Consider the following 22,420-nt stretch of genomic DNA (forward strand, 5'->3'; position numbering starts at 1 on the left):
GAGAAGACTCCCTGGAAAAGACCCTGATGTTGGGAAAGATGGAGGGCACAAGGAGAAGGGGACGATAGAGGACGAGATGGTTGGACAGTGTTCTTGAAGCTACCAGCATGAGTCTGACCGAGCTGCGGGAGGCAGTGGAAGACAGGAGTGCCTGGCGTGCTCTGGTCCATGGGGTCACGAAGAGTCGGACACGACTAAACGACTAAACAACAACAACAACAACAACAACAACAACCCAGTTTATTGAAAATTCTTATAGGGGTAACCGTATTTGGTCTGTTGGAAAGAACATTAGTGCTTCAGGAGCATTGTGTTCACCTCTATGCACTTTTTAATCGACTAAAATCTATTTAACTGCAAATTTCTCATCCTTTATTGACTGCAGTACTTAGATGCCATTGCTGGACCTTTTAACGTTTCTTTCATTTTCTCCCGGCGGTAGTGAATGAAACATCCAGACTCTGCCGCTTGCAACGCACCCTTTGCGCTTGCCGAACTGCGCGCGGGTAAGCCTGCAGCGGTCGCCGGAGGAGCTGCGGACTCCAGTTCCTTCTTCCGCGCTCAGTGCTGTCCCTCCTGGGCTGCCGTAGTCCGTGTCAGCACGTGGAGCGAACGGCAGCTGCAGGAGGAGCGACGGTGTAACTGGCTGGGCGGACTCGGCCAGCTCCGGGGCAGGCATGGAGGTGGCGCAGCAAACGGGCAGCCCCGGTAATGAAGGGGAGGCTGGGGCAAGGACCTTCCTGGCAAAGCGCATGCTTTGCACGCAGAATGCCAATCCCTGGCACCTCCGATGTGCGAAAGGTGGCCGATTTGGGCATCAGCTGCTGAGGCAGCCCCGAAACAGAACCCGAGTGGTGCCGGTTAAGGAGCATTCTGATCCCTTGTTCCTATGTGGCAAGTGGGGTGCCTGGGACAGGAGTGGAGCTCCAGGAGTGGGTTCTGCCAGGACCGGCCCACCTATGAGGCCAAGGGAGCATAGCTGTCAACGTTTCCCTTTTTTTAAGGGAAATTCCCTTATTCCGAATAGGATTCCTCGCAAGAAAAGGGAAAAGTTGACAGCTATGCAAGGGAGGCAACTGTCTCAGGCGGCAGGATCCACAGGGGTGGCAAATCCCAGTGTCGATCTTTCTCTCTCCCCCCCCCACCCCGTTCTTGATAATAGCTCTTCATTCACTCCTTCTTCCCTGGCGGGGGGTGGGGCACCACTTTGCCATCCACCTTGGGTGCCAGCCCTGAATTCTACTATGAAGGGAGGTGAGCCAGGAAACTAGGCCCTGAGGTTCAGGGGTGCATTCAGTCCCTCCACCCCCATATCTGACTGTCCAACATGCTGCCTTATTCTGTAAACACCTGGCTCACTAGCTAACTAGCTGCTGCTTTGTTTGCCTCCTTCTTGGGAAACTAAGCCAGGAAGAAGGCTTGCTCTTACCTCTGCTCTAGGTGCAGGTGGTCTACTCCTGCTAAACTGGGGGTTGGGGCACTTGTGTGCCTTTTCAATTGCAAATAAATCAACCACAGAGGTGCTGAGGGAAGGGAGGAAGCTGTGTGCAGGTTTCTGTGCAATCTGCATAGGAACATATCAAACTGCCTTATCAGACCATTGGCCCATCTAGCTCTGTACTGTCTACACTGACTGGCAGCAGCTCTCCAGGGAACATTCCCAACCCTACCTGGAGATTGAACCTGGGGCCTTCTGCATGTAAAGCAGATGCTCTTCCCACTGAGCCCATTCCACACCATCTAGACTGATCTAGATTCAGAAGGGGCATTGGAAACTTTAAAAAAAAAATAATACTTCTAATTTATTAAATATATAAAGAATAAATAAATACTTGATTAAGGCTGCAGTCCAAACCCCACTTTCTCGGAACTGAGCCCCAGGGAATTCAAGAGGACTTGCTTCTAAGTAGAAATGGTTGTGCTTGCACTATAAGGTATACCTAGAGTAAAGGTAAAGGGACCCATTAGGTCCAGTCATGACTGACTCTGGGGTTGCGGCGCTCATCTCACTTTATTGGCCGAGGGAGCCGGCGTACAGCTTCCAGGTCATGTGGCCAGCATGACTAAGACGCTTCTGGTGAACCAGAGCAGTGCACGGAAATGCCATTTACCTTCCCGCTGGAGTAGTACCTATTTATCTACTTGCACTTTGTGCTTTTGAACTGCTAGGTTGGCAGGAGCAGGGACCGAGCAACGGGAGCTCACCTCGTCACGGGGATTCAAACCGCCAACCTTCTGATCGGCAAGTCCTAGGCTCTGTGGTTTAACCCAAAGCGCCACCCGCGTCCCTCATACCTAGAGTAGACCTGTTGAAATCAGTGGACTTCTCAAGGGTCTGCTCTGAATATGTCTAGCATTTGGATTTTGTCCAGGCTTATGTGGAAAATGCCAGTGTGAATCCATCCTGACTCTTACGTTCTCTTCTTTATTGCAAGGAATTTCCAAGTGGGACATCCGCCATAAAATTTGGGACTACATGGAAGCAAATAACTTGGCTGATTTCCCAAGACCTGTCCATCACCGGATTCCCAATTTCAAGGTATGATAGCATGGCCTCCAGGTGAAAATTAAAACACACAACATCTATTGGAACACATTTCTGCTTATTCCTACAGAGGAAGGCTGTCAATGCTTGGGACAGGTTTTGACGAAATACCGACAGTGAGTTTATTGAGTAACATGGCATCCGGTATCACCTGCAAATTTCATTTGGCTTCTGAGGCCTTTTGGGGCGGCCCTCTGCAACATTTGATGCCCCTCCCACAGCCCTTGTGATGCCTTCGCAAAGCCAGGTAAGTGAGGCAGTAGGCTTTGGGAGGCATGAGGGCTCTGACAGAGTCCTAGAGTCCTTCCTCCTCCCCACCAAAGCCTATTTAGTGCTTTTTCCAGCTTTGGGAAGAAGGTGGAAAGTCTCCAGGACCCTGCCAGAGCCATGCATCTCCTTCCCAAAGCCTAGACCAGGGGTCAGCAACCTTTTTCAGCCGTGGGCTGGTCCACCGTCCCTCAGACCTTTTGGTGGGCTGGACTATATTTTGGAAAAAAGTATGAACGAATTCCTATGCCCCACAAATAACCCAGAGATGCATTTTAAGTAAAAGGACACATTCTACTCATGTAAAAACAAGCTGATTCCCAGACCATCCGCAGGCCGGATTGAGAAGGCAACTGGGCCGCATCCGGCTCCCGGACCTTAGGTTGCCTACCCCTGGCCTAGAGCCTTTCTTATTCAGCTTTGGGAAGGCAGCGTGAAGATTGTGGGGTCATCAAATTTTGGCCTTGCTCCCCCCACCCTACTGTGTGACAAGGCAGTGTGCAGCCCGCGGGTTCTGTGTCAAAGTAATTTCGCGGTCCACTTGGGATGAGAAGTTGGACCGCCCTGTTCTAAGGGCTATAGCTCAGTGATCAGAACATCTACTTTGCATGCAGGAAGTCTCAGGTTCAGTCCCCAGCATGCAGGGCTGAAACCCCGGAGAACCACTGTAGACCAGTCTTTTTCAACCTTGAGTCCACAGGTGTTGCACTACAACTCCCATCATCCCTGACCACTGGTCCAGCTAGCTAGGGAAGATGGGAGTTGTAGTCCGACAACATCTGGGGACCCAAGGTTGCGAAAGGCTGCTGTCGACAATACGGATCTAGATCGACTGACTTGGTAGAAAGCAGCTTCTCATGATCCTAAGAGCTAAGCCTCTTCCACATGTCGTTTCTTACGAGAGATATCTTACCAAAACGTGCTTCCGCAAGGCTTCCTGATTTGCAGGAGTTCCAAAGTGCCAGGACTGTTAAAGTCAACCCTGATGCCCCCCAGAAGAATGCCCGCTTTTTAGCTCTGGAAGTGAGTATGCTGCTTTCCCCACTTTCTCCCTGGCGCAGAGATCTTTCGAGATGAGCAGCTCCGTCCAAGCATGGGATGTCTTTGATAAAGCCAGGGAGGTCAAGGTGGATCCTGACAAACCTCTGGAGGGAATCCGGCTGGCTGCGCTGCAGGTAACCAGACCTTTGCTCTGAGGGGCAATTTCGTAGGCTTATTTTTGTGTGAACACCCTCCTGTCTCCTCTTCTCCCAGGCCAGGAAAGCTCTCTTGGTGCCAACCCCACGCCTGCGGACGGGGCTGTTCAACAGGATCATCCCTCCGCCTGGAGCAACCAAAGAGATGCTAAGAAAATGTGCCACCTCTCAAGTAAGAATGGCAGGGAGGAGGAAGCAAGAACAGGGGTTTTTTGGTTAATTGATTTATACTGTGCTTCAAAAAGACTGATGAGCATCAGTGGGACTAGCTTAAAGGCTGCTGAAAAGTGATTAAGTTTGCTAGATGTTTCTATTTCCTCGCTTTCTTGATTTTTTTGTATTGGTATGTCCAGACTGCAAAGCATTTCTACCATTCCAGGCCAAATCAACAGCATCCCCTATAAGGAATGGCTTGTTGCTGTCTTGTAGGTCGCAAAGTGGGGTTTTGGCGCCCTCCAGCGTTGGAATGCCAAAAGCACGCAGGCGTTATGGGATATATTTTCCAGAGGAGTGCCTGTGTTAATCTGTTGCAGAAAAACAAACAAACACAGGATCTTGTTGCAATGCCTTTTAAAGAGCCACAGATTTATCCCATGGCATAAGCTTTCGTGGGCTAAAATCCACTTTGTCAGGTGCATGAAGTGTGTTTAACCACATGGGACTAGGACCTGGGAGACCAGGATTCAGTTCCCCAACTGGCCATGAAGCTCACTGGGTGGCCTTGAGGCAGTCACTGTCTCTCAGCCTTAGCTACCTCACAGAGTTGTTGTGAGGATAAGATAGGGAGGGACAGAACCACGTACACCACCTTGTGCTCCTTGGAGTAAAAGGTGGGATATAAATATAGTCAAAATATTATTAATAACTAAAGCGTTACTTAGTTAAAGGTAAAGGGACCCCTGACCATTAGGTCCAGTTGTGACGACTCTGGGGTTGTGGTGCTCATCTCGCTTTATTGGCCGAGGGAGCCAGTGTACAGCTTCCGGGTCATGTGGCCAGCATGACTAAGCCGCTTCTGGCGAACCAGAGCAGCACACGGAAACGCTGTTTACCTTCCCGCCGGAGCGGTACCTATTTATCTACTTGCACTTTGACAGGCTCTCGAACTGCTAGGTTGGCAGGAGCAGGGACTGAGCAACAGGTCACCCCGTCATGGGGATTCGAACCGCCGACCTTCTGATCTGCAAGTCCTAGGCTCTGTGCTTTAACCCACAGCGCCACCCGCATTACTTAGTAAGTAGTATATTGCTGTATATTCATATAGGCAGTGCTGTCAAATGGAATTAAATGTAAAAAATGCAGTCTCTGATTATGGTCACATTCACACTATACATTTTAACAGTCTTGGAGAATCCTGGGAACTGTGGCTTGTTGAGGGTGTGGGAACTATAGCTCTGTGAGGTCACCACTCTGTGAGGCCAGCACAAACGATAGTTCCCAAGGTTCCCCGTGACTGTTAAAATGGCAGGATAGTGCTTTAAACATACAATGCAGATGTGAACAATTCCACTTTAAGTTTAAATGTAAGCAAGATGACCGTCCACCGTGGCAGAAACTGATAGTAACACAACTCCAGTGAAACAGGAATCCATGATCGCAATGGAAGCTGCAGGTGACAGAACTGAACTGCCTGATTAAGTTGTCCTTCGGCAGCCTTGTGCTGGAGACCTCCTTTGAAGCTCCTTTGTTCGAGAATGAGCACGTTCAGGTCAGCAGCAGAACGGAAAACCTGGCATTTCTGAAATTGGGTTTAGGATGGGATTTCCTCCAAGCTGACGTTCCCAATTGCTTGAGAATCCCAGAAGAACAACTTGGCTGGCTTCCAAGAAGAGAGCAGGACCGGCTGTGCTGGATAGAGAAGGCTTGTGTTCTCTCTCAATAGACTGTTGTTTGGTGGTTGGCGGGGGGAGGTTTGCAAGGGGGAGGGAGAAGGGAGCAATTCAGGCTGACGGTGAGCAACCACTCTTCTCTTCCTCCTCTCTTTCTTTTCTTTTTCAGGGTGTTCGGGATTACAGCGTACCTGTTGGACTAGACGCAAAGGTCCACGTGGACCTGGTTGTGGTAGGATCTGTGGCTGTTTCTGAGAAAGGTACTTGGCAGAAAACCATGTGGCTGGGAACTTCAGCCAGTGGGAAGCTGCTGAAACAAATTCCAGATAGCTAAGCCCGGGCAGATTATCTAAATGGAATAGAAGCTCCATGTTTAGTGGCAGTATACGCTCCACTGAGTATCAGTTGGCTGGTGGGAAAATAGTGAGGGAGGGCTGTTACCTTCCTGCCCTGCTTATGAGCTTCCTGGAAGTGTCCAGTTGGGAAGATGGACAAGGTGGGCCACACCTTTGATATGATCCAGCAAGGCTCTTCATATGTTCATATTAGTCATTATACTTGAGATCAGAGCCCCATATACCAAGGCAGTATACCCCCAAGTTTTGATAGCAACATAGGAAGCAGATTCATATCAAGACAGGCCGTTGGTCCATCTAACTCAGTCTTGTCTACACGGACTGGCAGCAGCTCTGCAGGGTTACAGACAAAGGAGATTCCAAGACCTTCCTGGTGATGCCCGGGATTGAACATGTTTTGCATGCAAAGGTGGGTCACGGGTCTGAAAAGACCACAGTGTAAGATCATGGTCTTGGAGCAGTTGTGACTGGTGCCCATTGGGAGCTGTAGAACTGAAGGCGGGGAGGTTGACAGTAGGTGGTGCCAGAGCCAATAGCAGGAAGAGCCCACTAATTCTAGTTTTGTCCCATCCTCCTCCTGCCTGCTGGGTTCTACGAGGGCAATACTGAGACTTAACAAACAGGGAAGCTGACAGGCTGCAGCACTCCCAGAAAGGTTGTAAGAAGGCAGGCAGGTAGGGACTGGCTGAGGGCAGGCCAAGGCTGTTAGAACAGTGCCCCATTCACCCTAACAAGACCAGCCTGCACTGTCTTTGAGTCGTGGCTTGCAACAAGGAATGTCTACCAATCACAAAAGGAGGAGTGAAATATGAGGTGGTCATATTTGGGAGCTAGTGGAGCATCAGTATCTTGGCTAGATGCAAGCCTACTTTTGTGTAGTGTCAAAGTTTTAATTCTGAATGAAAGTCAGCAGCTGAATTTTTACTATAATGTAAGGACGCTAGAAGAGCTCCCTGGATCAGGTCAGTGGCCCATCTAATCCATCGTCCTGGTTCTCACAATGGCCAATCAGGTGCCTCAGTTGGAAAGCCTGCAAGCAGGGCCAGAGCACAAGAGCACTCTGCATTTTCCAGGAACTGGTGTTTGGAAGCGTTGCGGCCTCTCGCTATGGAGGGCAGAGCGTAACCATCATGGCTAGCAGCCATTGATCATGTATCCTGCATGAATTTGTTCAGTCCTCTTTCATAGCCATCCTAGCTGGCTCCTGTGAGAGTTTGTTGAACTATACAGACCTCATTATAAATAAAAAAGGCAATTAGTTTTCCAGGTTGGGCCCACATTGTGCAGTGGTTCTGTTCAGGCTATTCAATTCCAGTTCCCTCACCCTTCCTCCCAATTTTCCATTCCCCCTGCAATAGTCCATGCCCACTGAATATGCTTGGTTCTCATTGAGCTCCAATGGCGAAATTTTGCCCTCTCAGGGTCTCCCCCAACACACACTAGCTGTTTTCTTGCACTTTTCCAAACCTAGCTATCTCCAGCTTGCTGAGACTTTCCTCTCGAGGGTTAGTCATGCTGTTTTGGTTAGGCAAGCTGCAGTCAATAAGAGCAAATGGGATACTGCCCAACCAACCTCAGTCTCCCCTCAGTCAGCCCCCAGTCCAGGGAGTGGCTTCCTCCTCCTCAGTCTCAGTGTAGTCCTTGTAGAACTCAGAAGAGAGGAGGATGGGGACAAAACTGGAATTAGTTGAGTCCACCTCTCATTGGCTCTGGGCCTGCCTTTCATTGGTTCTGGCTCCACCTACTATTGCTCTGCCCTACCAATCCGGGTGGCATCAGTCACCACATTTGTACAGCTAAGTTTATGACTAGAGGAGAGAGTGTGTAATGATTTTCCAGGACTATAGGTGGCAGACTTCCTCTTAGAAAAGGTACTTCTCTCTCTGACTCTAGCAAAGATAAATCCTGCAGAGGTGGTTTTAGAGGCGGCCACACTGGGTTTTGTGCTGCAGGGGGTGCCATAACAATGCTGTAGAACGGTGCAGGAGAGTCGGGCAGTGCTGAATTTTAGCATCGCATGGGACACCGCTGAAATTTGAGAGCCCAAGGTCTGCCACGGAATCCCTCTTCTAACACTGGCTGCATCATCTAGAAACAAAGCAAGTGTGTTGGCTTTTCTTCAGAAGAATCCTTGTAGATTTAGCTGAAGGGTGAATGAAATAATAAACAAAAGCTCCTATGATGAGCCAACCTAACAGATTTAGTTAGTCCGGTAACTATGGAACTCGCTGCCACAGGAGACAGTGATGGCCACCAACTTGGACAGATTTAAAAGAGGATTGGATAAATTCAGAGGAGAAGGCTACCAATAGCTACTAGCCAAAATGGCTATGTTCTGCCTCCTTGGGCATAGGCTTCTGAACACCAGTTGCTGGAAACCACAGGATGTGAGAGATCTCAGGTCCTTCTGGTAGGCTTCCCAATAGAGGCATCTGGTAAGTCTCTATTGGCCTAATCCAGCAGGCAATTCCTGCTTATATACAGGTATATAAACAATGCATCCGTGTGGTTGTTTCTCCTTGTGGTCTCTCACTTTCTCACTACAGGCTTCCGAATTGGGAAAGGGGAAGGCTTTGCAGACCTGGAGTATGCAATGATGGTCTCCATGGGAGCTGTAAGAGAGGACACAGTAGTTGTCACAGCCGTTCATGACTGCCAGGTAACAACAGCTGCATGGAACTGGGATGACTCGCTACCTGGCAGGGTGAGGCTTCCTGGGCACTGGGCAAGATCTGAGCTAGGAAACAAATTTGGCGATTTCTGTGTGATATGCAAAGTAAGCACTTTGCAGAATTAAACTCTGCCCCTTCAGATCGTGGTCAGGGGAAACGAGACAAGCGAAGCACCAAATATTGCCCTCCCCAGAAGCCTGCTGATTTCCCAAATTCAATAATCTCTTTGTAAAGGAAAAATATTTGGACGCAAGATCAACTAAGCAAAAACTAGAGGAGATCATGAGCCTCTGCGATGAGGCAGGCAATGGATTTAAATTTCAGCTGAGCTATTTGCTCTGACTGCAGTATTTCTTCTATTCTCTGGATAGAACTCACTCCTGCAGGAGGCAATGATGATCACCAACTAGAATGGCTTTGAAAGAGGATTAGACAAAATTCATGGTGGATAAGTGATTAATGGCTGCTAGAGCTGTGATGAGTATGCTTTGCCTCCACAGTCAGAGGCTTCTGAATACCAGTTGCTGGAAAATGGCAGGAAGGGAAAGTGCTCTTGTGCTAGTCCTGTTTGAGAGTTTCCTGTAGGCATCTGGTTGGCCACTGTGAGAGCAGGATGCTGAACTAGATGGGCCATTGGCCTGATCCAGCAGGCTCTCCTTGCCTTCTTTATGGTGCTAAAGGGCTTTGAAAGCCAACTATGGACTGATGATATTTTTCCTCCTGCTTAATAAAGGTGGTTGACATGCCAGAAGATCTGCTGGGCGACCATGACCTAACTGTGGATTACATCCTTACCCCCACAAGAATAATCAAGACAGGGTGTAACCACCCCAAGCCACAAGGGATCCTCTGGCACAAGGTACATGGCCTGTTCTGCAATCAGCAGTTTGCTGGGGTGCTAGAGAGGCATTTCAAGTGTCTTGCAGAATTTGCATTAGATGTGCTATAAATGAATAGGTTGTTGGTGACAACAACTAACTATTAGCATCTCAGTCTGAGGAGTAGGACTAGTGGATTAGATGCAATGGTCATCCTATGCAGATTAAAGGTAAAGGTAAAGGTACCCCTGCCCGTACGGGCCAGTCTTGACAGACTCTAGGGTTGTGCGCCCATCTCACTTAAGAGGCCGGGGGCCAGCGCTGTCCGCAGACACTTCCGGGTCACGTGGCCAGCGTGACAAAGCTGCATCTGGCGAGCCAGCGCAGCACACAGAAACGCCGTTTACCTTCCCGCCAGTAAGCGGTCCCTATTTATCTACTTGCACCAGGGGGTGCTTTCGAACTGCTAGGTTGGCAGGCGCTGGGACCGAGCAACGGGAGCGCACCCCGCTGCAGGGATTCGAACCGCCGACCTTTCGATCGGCAAGCCCTAGGCGCTGAGGCTTTTACCCACAGCGCCACCTGCGTCCCCCTATGCAGATTAGACCCATTCAAATGAATGGGCCTAAATTAGTCACGTCTTCTGATTTCAGTGGTTCTGCTCTGAAAAGGAAAAACACTGGGTACGGTCTATTATTTAATTCAATTTGGTAGCAGAAAGCTGGACTAGAGGAAGCAAAGATAGCCCTATGTGGGGGGTGGGCAGGGGGGAGTGTGACTTTCCATATTTAAGGTGGGCTGTTATTTTTACCACCCACCAAGAATAAAGCTAGTATGTGGACAGACATATGGGTTTGTTGTTGTTTTATAAAGTATATCGTTGTGTGGTTTTTTAAAATTGATTTGATGTTTGCATTCACACAAAATTGGAGAAGAAAAATAAATAGGAGGAAGAAGCACGATATTAGAAGACCAATAACAGAACAACAAATAATTCAACCAGAGACAGTGAGCAGTTTATTGATTCATACAATCATACGAATAAACAAAAAATTGCACCACAATAATTATTACCCTGATATAAATATAATACTTATAAATTCGTTAATGTAGGTGGGGAAGTTGCCTGAGTAATTCTGTTAAAATGTTAAGTTATTGCTATTTATTTATACTAGTTGTTTATAATTTGAAGTATGGGAAGAATCATTATCATACCATCTCATAACCGAAAAAGTGTTGCAGCTAATCCTCCATCTCCCCCCCCCCACCCTGTTTGCCATTCCAGAGTTTTTTAAACATTGTACATTCTTGTCTGAATCTGTTTGTTTTCATTGTTAAATACTGCCAGGATGTCTAGGAATAGAGAGCAGCTCAGGAATATTAGAGGCGGAGTGGGGTGGGGACAAGAAACATCTCAATTTGAATCTTCAGGCTGACTGGCTCAGGTGTGTTGCTGTGGTGCCCATTGGCTCTGGTGGGGCGGAAGGCAGGGAAACCAACAGTAGGTGGAGCCAATGACGGGCACTACTGCCCCCTGATTGGTGGTAAGTAAGAAGGCAGTCTTGAAGCTGGTGGGTCAGAGCCCCATTCAGCCTAATGAACCAGCCTCCACTGTTGTGTTCATTGCTTCATAACAAAAGCACTGAGGGATGGGGAGGGGAGCCTGCAGATTTCTTTTTATTTCCTTGTTTGTTTAAAAGTATTTCAGCCTGCCTTTACCACTGCATAGCCCTGCAAGTGGTTTGTTGCAGAACCAAAAATGGTTGCAGCAAAAGTAGCACGTCAGAAAGCAATCAGACCAAAGGTCTAGCCCAGCATCCTGTTCTCACGGTAGTCAACCAAATGCCTGTGAGAAACCCACAAGCAGGATTCAAGCACAAGAGCTGTCTCCCCAGTTTTGTACCCCAGTACACGGCCTCTGACAGTGGACACAAAACATAGCCATTGCGACTAGCAGCCGTTGAAAGCCTTCTGCTGAACAAATTTGTCCAGTCCTCTTTGAAGGTCATCCAGATTGGTGGCCATCACTGCTTCCTGTGGGAGTGAGTTCCATAGTTTAACTATGCACTGCATGAAGATGTGTTTAAAATTATTTCCCTTGAATCTTCCAACATTCGGCCGAATCGTCCAATCCAAGTGCAAGAGCAGCCTCCGCTCCTGAGGTTTCCATCAACTGCACCCAGAAGCTTTATTGAGAGAGGGATGAAAACTTCTCTCTTAGCCCCATTAGCCACAAAACGTAAAATTTTATACACCTGTATTTCTCCTTTTGTTTGCAGTGGGGATTTTTGTGGGGTGGGTGGGGAATATCTATTCGTTCTCCTTATGTCTTTGCTCTCCCATGGCGGCTGTTGTGGTGGTCCCCCCCCCCCCCCCCGCCACAACAACTCCAAAATTAGTTGGCCAGAAATGCAGCAATTGCTAAGCTGAAGAGGAAGATTACAACCCAAATCTGCCTTTGCGAACAGATGGCAGGACGAAAGGAAGCACAACCTTTGTCCCAAGGTAGATCACAGGCTTTAATCTCTCTCTCTCTCCCCTAGATAACAGAGTTTTTGATATACAGTCTTCCCTGCAGACCAATCCTGTCTGCTGGAGTGTGAAAAGCAACACAAGAGATGAAAGAGTTCCTGGGTGGTGGGAGGGAGGGCGGCCTTTGCCAGAGCTAGGCAGATCTTGCTTGCGATTAGAAGTGGGGGAGCCAGAGATGGCTGAGGAAGTTATTTATGGAGGTTGCATCCTGACACTAGATATGGGAGCCATCAAAGCAACAGGGAGAACTCCTAACACTAGAACTCGTGGACATCAAATGAAGCCGGTCACTGGAAGATTCAGGACAGATAAAAGGACTTCTCATTTTTAAAGTTTGTTGGAAGCCGCCCAGAGTGGCTGGGGAAACCCAGCCAGATGAGCGGGGTACAAATAAATTATTATTATTATTATTATTATTATTAATAATAATAATAATAATAATGCAGCGTATAGCTGAACTTTTGAACTTGTTCCCACAGGAAGCAGTGGTGGCCACCAACCTGGCTGGCTTTAAAAGAGGACTGGACAAATTCATGGAGGATCAGGCTAGCGTTGGCTACTATCCATGATGTCAATACTCTGCTTCCACAGTCAGAGGCAGCAGTGCCTCCGAACACCAGATGCTGGAAACCACAGAAGGGGAGAGTGCTCTTGCGCTCGGGTCCTGCTTGCTGGTTTCCCACAGGCATGTGGTTGGCCACTGTGAGAACAGGATGCTGGACTAGATGGGCTATTGGCTTGATCCAACAGACTCTTCTTATAAAAATTAGAATTATTCTGCTCTCTTTGTATATATTTTGCTTGGTTTTTCATCATTGCTTCTGCTAATGCTGGGAATGGTTGAAGGTACAGGCAGAGGACACTCCCCCCCCAACCCTGCCTGAAGTTAGGAGTTGTCTTCAAGAGAGAGCAGGGAGGCAAATGATTCCCATGTCTTGAACAAGGATCCCACCCTCCTCTTTTGCTGTTATGACTTAGCTAAATAAAGACTCCAAATACATAGAGAGAGGAGTTGGATTTGACTCAAGAGGCATTTATTTGCATTGGGTCCAGGAGTGATCAGTGATGTGAAAGTGGGTCTGGAGGGAGAAAAACTCTCTTTGGACCATTTAGCAGCGTGTTTGTGCATTCCGTGAGGAAATTTGACGAAAACCAACAGGAGGTTCTAAATCGGGGCTCCAGGAGAAACAGAGCAAATAAAAAACACTGTTCCAAGCCAGTTTGGTGTGCTTTGCATATGACGTCACCAAATACTCTCCAAAGGGCAGTTTGCACAGCTGAAAATGCTTTCTCTGGAATCGGCAGAGATGCTATTCAAGCAGTGACATTGTCCAGCAATTGGCTGGAAGCTCCTTTTTTTTCATGCCGCTAATAATTTGCCTGGGAGCGCTGCTTTTATTAGTCAAAAGCCAGTGTTGTATAGTGGTTAGAGCAGGGGAAGCCAACGTGATACTCCCCCAAAGTTGCTGGACTCAAACCACCCATCAGCTCCCAGGCAGCAGATCAACAGTGAGGGAATGATGGGAGCTGTAGTTCAACAACATCTGGAGGGCCACAGGTTGGGGAAGGTGGTGTGTCGGGCTAGAAGTTAAATGCCCTGGGTTCAAGTTCCCACTCAACCATGAAATTCACTGGGTGACCTTGGGGCAGTTGCTGCTTCTCAACTTAACCCTACCTCATAGGATTGTTGTGAGGATTTTTTTAAGGGTGTTGCGTATCCACCACCTTGAGTTTCTTTGGAGAAAAGGCCAGGTATGAATGGTGTTTTTGTACTGTTTACATTTTAAACTGCACATTTATCTCTTGCTATTTTAATCAGAGTTTCTCAAGCAAAAGAGGGCGGGGAGATGGGTTCTTCTCTCTGAAAGAGCTTACAATCTAAATCATAACTAAAGTGAAGGGTGAAGAGAAACTCTATAATTTTTTTCAAGTAATGGAGTTGTAAGTGCTATTGTGCAGACTAGATCAGAGCCAGAATGAAAGGTCTCTGAGCGTACCAAAGGAAAAACAGGTTATAAGTGTTATTAACATGAACAGTGCTCTCCTCCTGCCCCCCATCACAGCTCTAGCCACCTAGAATGGTGGAGCCAATGGGAAAGTTGTGGAGGAAGGATCCAGCACAGCACTGGATCATGCCTGGCAAGTCTGTCAGGACAATGTGCTGTAATGTACGGTAAATAGCCAACATTGGTGAAATGGGTAGTATTTCTCTGCAGCAGCTTAGTCTTCACAGATGCTAGGTGTGCCTTGTGTATCTCTTACGTCATCTGATGCTACTGGCAGAACTGTGTGATTGCCTGGTCTTGCGTTTTGAAGTTTGGGTTCGATTTAAGGAGCAGGGGAACTAACTCTTCTCCATTGCTTTAGATCAGTCACGAAATGCTGGGGAAGATCCCGGTCCTCAAGAACCTTCGCCACAGAGAGAAACAAGAAGGCAAGGATGTTTCCCTCAAGGAAGAACAGCAAGATGTTCCAGCTGCTGACAAGCCAGTGAGAGTTGCCAAGAAGAGCAGACCTGAAAGTAGCAGTTTCCAGGATCAAGCCAGCCTGTCCCAAGCAAGTCCAGAAGGTGGGGCATCACCAGACAGCTCTCCCCTCCCTGATTCACCTGTCGCTGTGTATGTGAGCAGCATTCCTCAAGGGACCAGAGTGGGCGATTTAAAGGATGCCCTGAGACAGTGCCACGCAACCCCTGCAAGACTCACATGGCAAGGAGCACAACACCGGGCGTTTCTCAATTACAGTGATAAAGCCACAGCTGATGCTGCTGTTGTGGCTCTACAGGGCTTAAGCCTCCATGGTAGTCCACTGAGAGTAGAACTTGCCAGGAGCCAGCTGAGCAAAACAAGAAGCAGGCCCAGGTGAAGCTGAATGGACAAGAAGATGCAGATCTGGGTGGAACAATGGAGTACAGCGTGTTTGAAAGGTTTTCAGGGTTGGGTGATCTTATCAATCTGGGAAGCTACTTCTTTGGAGAGGGACCCTAAAATAACTGGTATTTTAATGAATGCCGAGGCTTTAGAACAGATTTTTTTAGCTACTCCAGATGTTGGACTCCAACTCCCATCAGTCCCAGTTAGCATAGCCAGCACTCAAGGATGATAGGAGCTGTAGTCTAGCAAATCTGGAGGGCCATGGATTCCCCCCAAGCTACTCAAAGTTACATTACCCAGAATCCTCAGCAAGGGGCAATGTCAGGGCTTGGTCTACATGGCAGAACCTATGAGTCTGCCATCTCTGCATGTTCCCTTAAGTAGAGAACTAGCACATCAAGAATAGTTCTTACCCAGCCCATTCCCTGTTTGCTAGCTTTTTGCTGACAGGGAGGTGTTTTCTCTCAGTTTTTAAAGATGGTGGAGCATGCAAAGATGTGATACACCCCATCACCACAGTCGAGATGGAAAAGTCCCTTCTAGCATATCACTTCTCTTGACACCTTGTACTTCTGCTGGTATAAATCAGTTTAAGGAGAAACCATTTAAACCACTTTGTGCAAATCCTATTTGGCCATGGTATTGCTTGATGAATCAAAATTATGCACACCTGCCCAGCTCTCTGCTGTTGCTCCCTTTATATCCATTTACTATTTCGCTGCATTCAGATATGAATTATAATACTTGATATTTGAATACAACTAGGGGTGGCTTGCTACTGCATTAGAGCTCCCATCATCCCTGACTATTAGGCCATGCTGGCTGGGGCTGATGGAAGTGAGAGTCCCACAATATTTGGAGGGCTGCAGGTTCCCCATTCCCTTATGAAAGAGGGGAATGCCCCTTCTGAATAGAGGCATTCTTCTGTCTCTTCCAGGCAGTAGAGAATGCTGCTTTCAAAATGAGGAATAGGGGACCTTGTGTTGCTGGACTACAAGTCCCATCATCCCTGACCATCAGCCATGCTAGCTGGGGCTGATGGGAAACATAGTCAAACCTGGCAAGCACGAGGTTAAGAAAGGATGCTCTGTGGGGAAGAGTTGATGTGAAGAGTACATTTAGAACGCATGTGCACAAATGCCTTTTACAGAATAAAACTAATCTCTTGGATTTCCCCTCCCTCTCTAATTGTATGTTTCTTTGTTTCCTGAAAAACTGGTGGGATTGTGGCTGAACCTTTTTTTCTAAACAGAAGCTCTTTTGCAGCCAATCTTAGGCAAAAAGTCAAAATAAGCATTGCGATGTTCTCTTTCTTTGAAAAAGAAAATACAAGAGTTGGAAATATTTTTCATAGCTCCAGGATGTACTCTTAAGTATATTTTAAGCCCATTATGATGCCCCAAGAGAGGCAGACCTTTCAGAAAGCATTAAAGAAAACCTTTTCAAGGTTGTAGAGTTGCTTTCTGGGCAAAATCCCACAGCCTGTTCTGCCTTCTCTTTTTTGCAACACCCCCCCCCCCCCCGTTTTGCTTTAGGAAAACAAAAGCTAAAAGCAATTATATTGATGCCCTGCAACAGTTTGAAAGAAACCAACACAATGGGAAAATGCCTCTTCACTTCCCTTCCCTTCTTTTTTTCCCAAGAGCTTGAGCACTAGGAATGTAGGAAGCTGCCTTATACAGACTCAGACCATTGGTCCATCTACCTCAATGTTATCAACACTGACTGGCAGCAGCTCTCTGGGATTTCAGGAAGTTCCTTTTCCAGTCCCGCTTAGAGGTGCCTAGACTCAAACCTGGGTCCTTCTGAGTGTAAAGCAGTTGCTGTGTCTCTGAGCCACTGCTGTTCGTCATATTATACTACTGGAGCTTATGGCTTGCATCCGGGGTTCTCATCCTATACAGAGGAGGCCCATTCAAAATAACGAGTGTAGCTAACTCTTAAGTTGTAATTAAACTAAGTTGTATTCAGAGTGAGCCACCTACTCCTAGGATAGGGAACATGTGACCCTCCAGATGTTGTTGGGACTCCAATTCCCATCAGCCCCAACCTGTATAGCTAATGGGCAGGGATGGTGGGAGTTGTAGTTGAACAATCTCTGAAGAGCCACCCCTCCCTGGAATAATCCAAAGAACTGTCCTGTGTGAGCTCCATGCATCGAAAGCGGCTTCTAACCTGCACTTCTTAAATAGTAACACCATCTTTCCATGCCACCCTGCAGATATCACATTGCAAGCTCCTTTGGAAATTCTGCAAAATTTCAAATGCAATTTCTGATGCAGTGGGAGATGTTTAGAAGATGGGAACCAACATTTTTCTTCAGCGTGGTAAACACATACCACCTCCACCCACTTTAAGTAATTCTTTGGGTTGGGGACCAAGGTTTCCAAAAAACATGGTGATTTTCAAGTCAGATGATCCCTTTCCTGTTCTATGCACTGGGGGTTTAATCTATGGAAACCTCTGTGGGGAATAAAAATATAGCTAATCAGCCAGAAAAATAGAAAATAAAATTGAAACATTGTTTAAGCAAATGATTAGACCAATTAATAGCCTGTGGGTTGAGTAAAATTGGAGTCCCTGGTGGAGAGCAGGCGTGTGTTTTTGCTTTCTTTTTAATTTTATTTCCCTATAAATAGAATAAACAAAATGGTGAAATAACTTGCATACAGTGGTACCTCTGGTTACGAACTTAATTCATTCCAGATGTCCGTTCTTAACCTCAAACCGTTCTTAACCTGAGGTACCACTTGAGCTAATGGGGCCTCCCGTTGCCACCACACCACTGGCGCTCAATTTCTGTTCTCATCCTGAGGTAAAGTTCTTACCCCAAGGTACTACTTCCAGGTTAGCAGAGTCTGTAACCCGAAGTATTTGTAACCCGGGGTGTTTGTAAACTGAGGTACCACTGTATACGAGAGCACATGGATAACGCATTATCCAAAATATTGACTTAGGACATTGAGATACAAAGTTTTGGTAGAACACAAAACATAAAATAAAAACATCCATGTAGCTATGATATAGTAGCCTTTCCAGTATCTGAGTTTTCCCAGAAAGTTGTGGTAGTGGTTTTTCCCTATTGTGAAATGATATCAGCATTGACAACTGCGTTTCTTACTGCATTGCAGGTAAGAAGGCTATAATATGTGAGAGGAGTTGAGATATTGTTAAAAAGAGATTGCAGCTAAGTTAACCAGATGGCAGGAGGAGGGGGTTGTTCATTTTCTGGGACACTGGCATAGCATACATTATGAAATCAAACCAGACAGAAGTAAAATTGTTTTTCTTATTTTGTCCCCGGCACGTCCTTAATCTGTTTGTCAGTCTTTCTAAGAGAACTGTTTCCCACACTAATTTGTACCAGTTAGTTATCATGTGGTGCTTAAAGCTTGTCACTGTCCCTGCCTTATAAACAGCATGTAGAAAGGTATTCCAGAGGGTGGGTGCAGTTTTGACCATTGCCCTTGTTGACTGGGGCAGATGAGAGCTCACCAATAACTGGAGTGCCACAGTCTTGCAAAAGAGAAAAGAAAAATACCTTCCTCTTGTTTTGGTAAGAATTTTAACAGTTGCTATATTAAGAGCTGGTTGCCTTCGTAGATGATTTCTATGACTTTGGACTGTTTCATTTACAGAAAGCAAAGTTTTCATCTCCAAAAGGAAACAATCACTCAAGTTGTTGATATATGGGAGTCATTCTTTGCTGCTGCGTGTAAACAGGCGCAGCAATTCCTATTGTACATAAACTCCTGGTTCCTTGCAAATCCCCAGGGAAGCATTATTATATCCTGCTTCTTCCAGGTGTGGCTTTGCTTGCTGACCATTAGATTTGGAGAGCTTTTCACAGAAAGGAGTATATACCAATACCTTGGGGCTATTTTTGGCATTTCAAGATTAATTTCCATTCCAAACAGCAAGGGGACTCAAAATATGAAGTACCAGGAAATAGAGGGAAAACTCCAGAAATACTTTTTTTAAAAAAGAAACCTAAATGAATTGTCATAGTATGATTTAGGAGCAAATGTCTGCCTGGCTAAAATTCACCAAGATGCCCCCATTTTGAGGAACGTCCTTGTAAATGCATTTACAAAAGTGTCAGCATCATAAAGGTACGCAGGTCCTTACCTTTAAAAAAATAAATCTTTTTTTAACACTTTATGACTAGAACTCTATGCATGTTTGCTCACTTTCGAATAAACTTGCATAGGATCAGCTGGTAAGTTACAGAGTTTTCCAAAGTCACTCACTTCTTAGCAGTCATAAATTCCATGAGTGGCCAGCAGGCAGCGCAATTGGCGCATCAAACATCCATTAAAATCTTAGGCCCTGCCTCTCCGCATGGTTTTTAAGCATCTATCTTTCCCTACATTCCCCAGTTTGTTTGGTTTTATGTTTACGGTTTTTATAGTTTATGGTCTGTTTTACTGGTAACCACCGTCAGTACTCTTTGGGGTGGAAAGGTAAGTTAGATGTTATTTAAGTAACCAAATAAAACTGATCATAAAAAGTCATACTAATTGAGAGGTTTGGTATGTAGGCATGGCGGGGGGAGAGCAGGGAACAGGGAGTTATGGTCTGAGTAATGTTCCAAGGAAACATCGGAAAGGGGGGTCCAAAAATGTGATACAGTACTAAAATTGTGCCAGATTTTGAATTCAGTAAGAATTAAATATCTGCACCTCTTGATTAGTGTGTCTCACTGCTGACATAAACATTTCTACTTGATTCCCCCCTCTGAATTTTAACAAGGACTGATGCAGGCTGTGGTGTATACCTTGTAGAGCTGTGGTATTCTGAATCAACACATCAGGGCCTCATCCAGGCCCTGCCCCAAGCTATATTTACCTTTTACCTTGAATGTTTATCTTGCGAACCGCCATGAGATCTTACGATGGCGATACATGTCTAATTAATAAAATAAATAAATAAAATGTTTGGGTTTTATTCTTTATGAATTACATTTACCCCCTGATTTTTCTCCAAGGAATTCCAGGTGGCATATGATATTCTCTTCATTTTTTTAATCCTTATAACATCCCTGTGAGGCGGGTTACACTGAGTGAAAGTGACTGCCCCTAGGTCTCCCAATGTGCTTCATGACTGAGTTGTGGGTCTATACCTGGGGTCTCCCCAGTCCTAGCCCAACACTCTTAATGCATTGGCCCCAAAATTAATTGCAAGCGTAAAGGTTTATATACAACTAAATTGCATTCAATGGGGTTGCATCCACGCTATCCATTTAAAGTTCTCTTTAAACAGCTTCTCCTCAAGAATCCTGGAGACTAGTTTGTTAAGAGTGCTGAGAGCTGTTAACACTCAGGGCACTATAGCTCCCAGAACAAGCCACAATTCCCAGGATTCTTTGGGGGAAGCCACGCCTATGAAGGTGGAATGGGCCAGGACCGAAAAAGTGCTATATAGTGTGACCTGGATCTCCTCTGAGTAGAATTTAGTGTGCCCCAAGAGGAACTCTTTCATTTACGATGCCTTCCATCTTCACTTTGGTATGATGGGGACTAAAACCAAGTGTGCAGGAGGAGTCTATGAAAAGCTGCCCTCCTCCAGGGAAATGAATGGAGGCTCCCTCATGAACGCTAGAGAACATCCAGTGCTTCGTGATGTGGTATGTAATGGCAGCTACCAGGCCCCCTGAAATGCATTCACAAGCCAGTAAAAATGTTCATGACTGTCAGACAGCTTGGGGTGGAGGGAATCCAGTTGGCAAATCCTTGTGCGAAATAAATATTCCCCCTCCCCTATTACCCCTGCCGTGGTCTTTGCAAAAGAACAGGGTGACTGCTGTCATGTGTGGCTTAAACGGACCATAACCAGACACACTCGGTGTCTGATTCCCAGCAGAGATGTGGATTCTTGCTGCGATAAGAATAGACCTGGTGGGACAAGACTGCATTGGAGTCTGTAAAGTTTTTGGAAGCTGGCTGGGTGGCCCATTCCTTTGTCGTCAACATTGGTCTTCATGACAGCTTCATGGGTGCCCTTGGATTCAATGCAATGGTGTATAAAACACCATTGGTGGCTGCACAGCAACAGCTGAGAGCCCATGATGATGATGATGATCATGATCATGATGATCATGATGATCTATTTTTTGTACCCTGCCCATCTGACTGGGTTGCCCCAGATACTCTGGGCAGCTTTCAACAGAATATAAAAGACTACAACAAAACTTCAAGCATTGAAAGCTTCCCCAAACATGGCTGCATTCAGAAAATCATATAATTGTTTATCTATTTGATATCTGATGGGAGGGCATTCCACAGGGTGGGTGCCACTACTAAGAAGGCCCTCTGCCTAGCTCCCTACAACTTCACTTCTTGCAGTGAGGGAACCACCAGAAGGCCCTCAGAACTGGACCTCAGTGTCCAGGCTCAATGATGGGGATGCTCCTTCAAGTATACAGGGCTGAGGCCGTTTAGGGCTTTAAATGTTCCATGTTCAGGGGCAGCCTACCACTGGAAGCCAGTTACTGGGGACAGGCTCAAGAGCGGAGAGGGCTGTTGCCTACTTGCGGTCTACCTGTTGCAGAGTCTGTTCAATACACATGGAAGCCCAGATCAAAAAGCAGGGGGAAGGCTCTGTCTTTGCAGGGGCAGAGGCCTGGTAGGGTGAATGTGCACTCATTCACTATAGAAACCATGGGGCCTTATCTTCACTTCCCTGTCCAAAGGTGCATTGCATGAAAAGGGGACCTGCCTGTTTAGTCTGAGCTCAATGGCCTGTGGAATAGTTGCCATCCAAGGCATCTTCTGGTTTGGCTGGTTCACTCAACACTGAGCCATCTGTAACCATGCAAAATCTCACCTGGAGCCTGCAGACCAAGCCCCTTGGCAGGCAATTCAAGATGTGTCATCGTTCCTCCTTCCTTGTACAGGAGATCAGGCTTGACACTTTATTGTCTGACATAAGTAAAGGCCAAACCTAAATGCTTCTTCATCATAATCATGACCCTTTTTCTAAGTGGCCTACATACATTAAAAGATAAGACAGTCCCTGCCTGCCAGCTCACAAGGATACATGAGGAAAAAGGGATGGGGAGGAGAGAAGAACGAAAGTGCTGGAGCACCTGCTCTTTCTCTAGCCAACAGAAGGGAGCAAGCTGGACTGCCCTTTGCCTTGATGTTCATCCTGGGAAGCTAGTGGCAGAGGCCAGCATTTGCCTCGCTTCGCATTCCCCTCCCAGTTAACTGGCCTTTGGAGCAGAGTGTTCTTTCAGGGAGGGAAGAGAGGAAGCAAGTTTCTGGGACCAACAGATCTAGATGATAATCAGGAGAATAAACCTGCAGTTTTCATTGGGGGATTTGAACTCCA

General features: G+C 46.7%; 1 protein-coding gene across 4 annotated transcripts; it reads left to right on the plus strand.

The window, feature by feature from the left end:
- Positions 1-609: 609 nt before the first annotated feature.
- MTHFSD (methenyltetrahydrofolate synthetase domain containing) lies at positions 610-16,263 on the plus strand. 4 transcript variants are annotated; one of them, XM_081870272.1, is made up of 8 exons: positions 610-708; positions 2,436-2,539; positions 3,874-3,987; positions 4,067-4,180; positions 6,007-6,097; positions 8,740-8,852; positions 9,599-9,724; positions 14,583-16,263. In XM_081870272.1, exons 1-8 carry the CDS (start codon positions 678-680, stop codon positions 15,078-15,080), a joined length of 1,191 nt encoding a protein of 396 aa, XP_081726398.1. In that variant the 5' UTR covers positions 610-677; the 3' UTR covers positions 15,081-16,263. The 4 variants fall into 4 exon arrangements, with proteins under 4 accessions (XP_081726398.1, XP_081726399.1, XP_081726397.1 ...); XM_081870271.1 differs by having other exon boundaries at positions 645-801; XM_081870273.1 differs by lacking the exon at positions 4,067-4,180 and having other exon boundaries at positions 644-801.
- The last annotated feature ends 6,157 nt before the right edge of the window (positions 16,264-22,420 follow it).

Source organism: Podarcis erhardii (genome assembly GCF_964252035.2).
Source record: "Podarcis erhardii genome assembly, chromosome: 7".
Taxonomy (NCBI): domain Eukaryota; kingdom Metazoa; phylum Chordata; class Lepidosauria; order Squamata; family Lacertidae; genus Podarcis; species Podarcis erhardii.

Bases quoted from the DNA above. Each gene is read 5' to 3' on its own strand.
- MTHFSD (XM_081870271.1), top strand. From the start codon at position 678: ATGGAGGTGGCGCAGCAAACGGGCAGCCCCGGTAATGAAGGGGAGGCT. The intron at 6,098-8,739 runs GTACTTGGCAGA...TTCTCACTACAG, and splicing joins TGTGGCTGTTTCTGAGAAAG to GCTTCCGAATTGGGAAAGGG. The intron at 8,853-9,598 runs GTAACAACAGCT...TGCTTAATAAAG, and splicing joins CAGCCGTTCATGACTGCCAG to GTGGTTGACATGCCAGAAGA.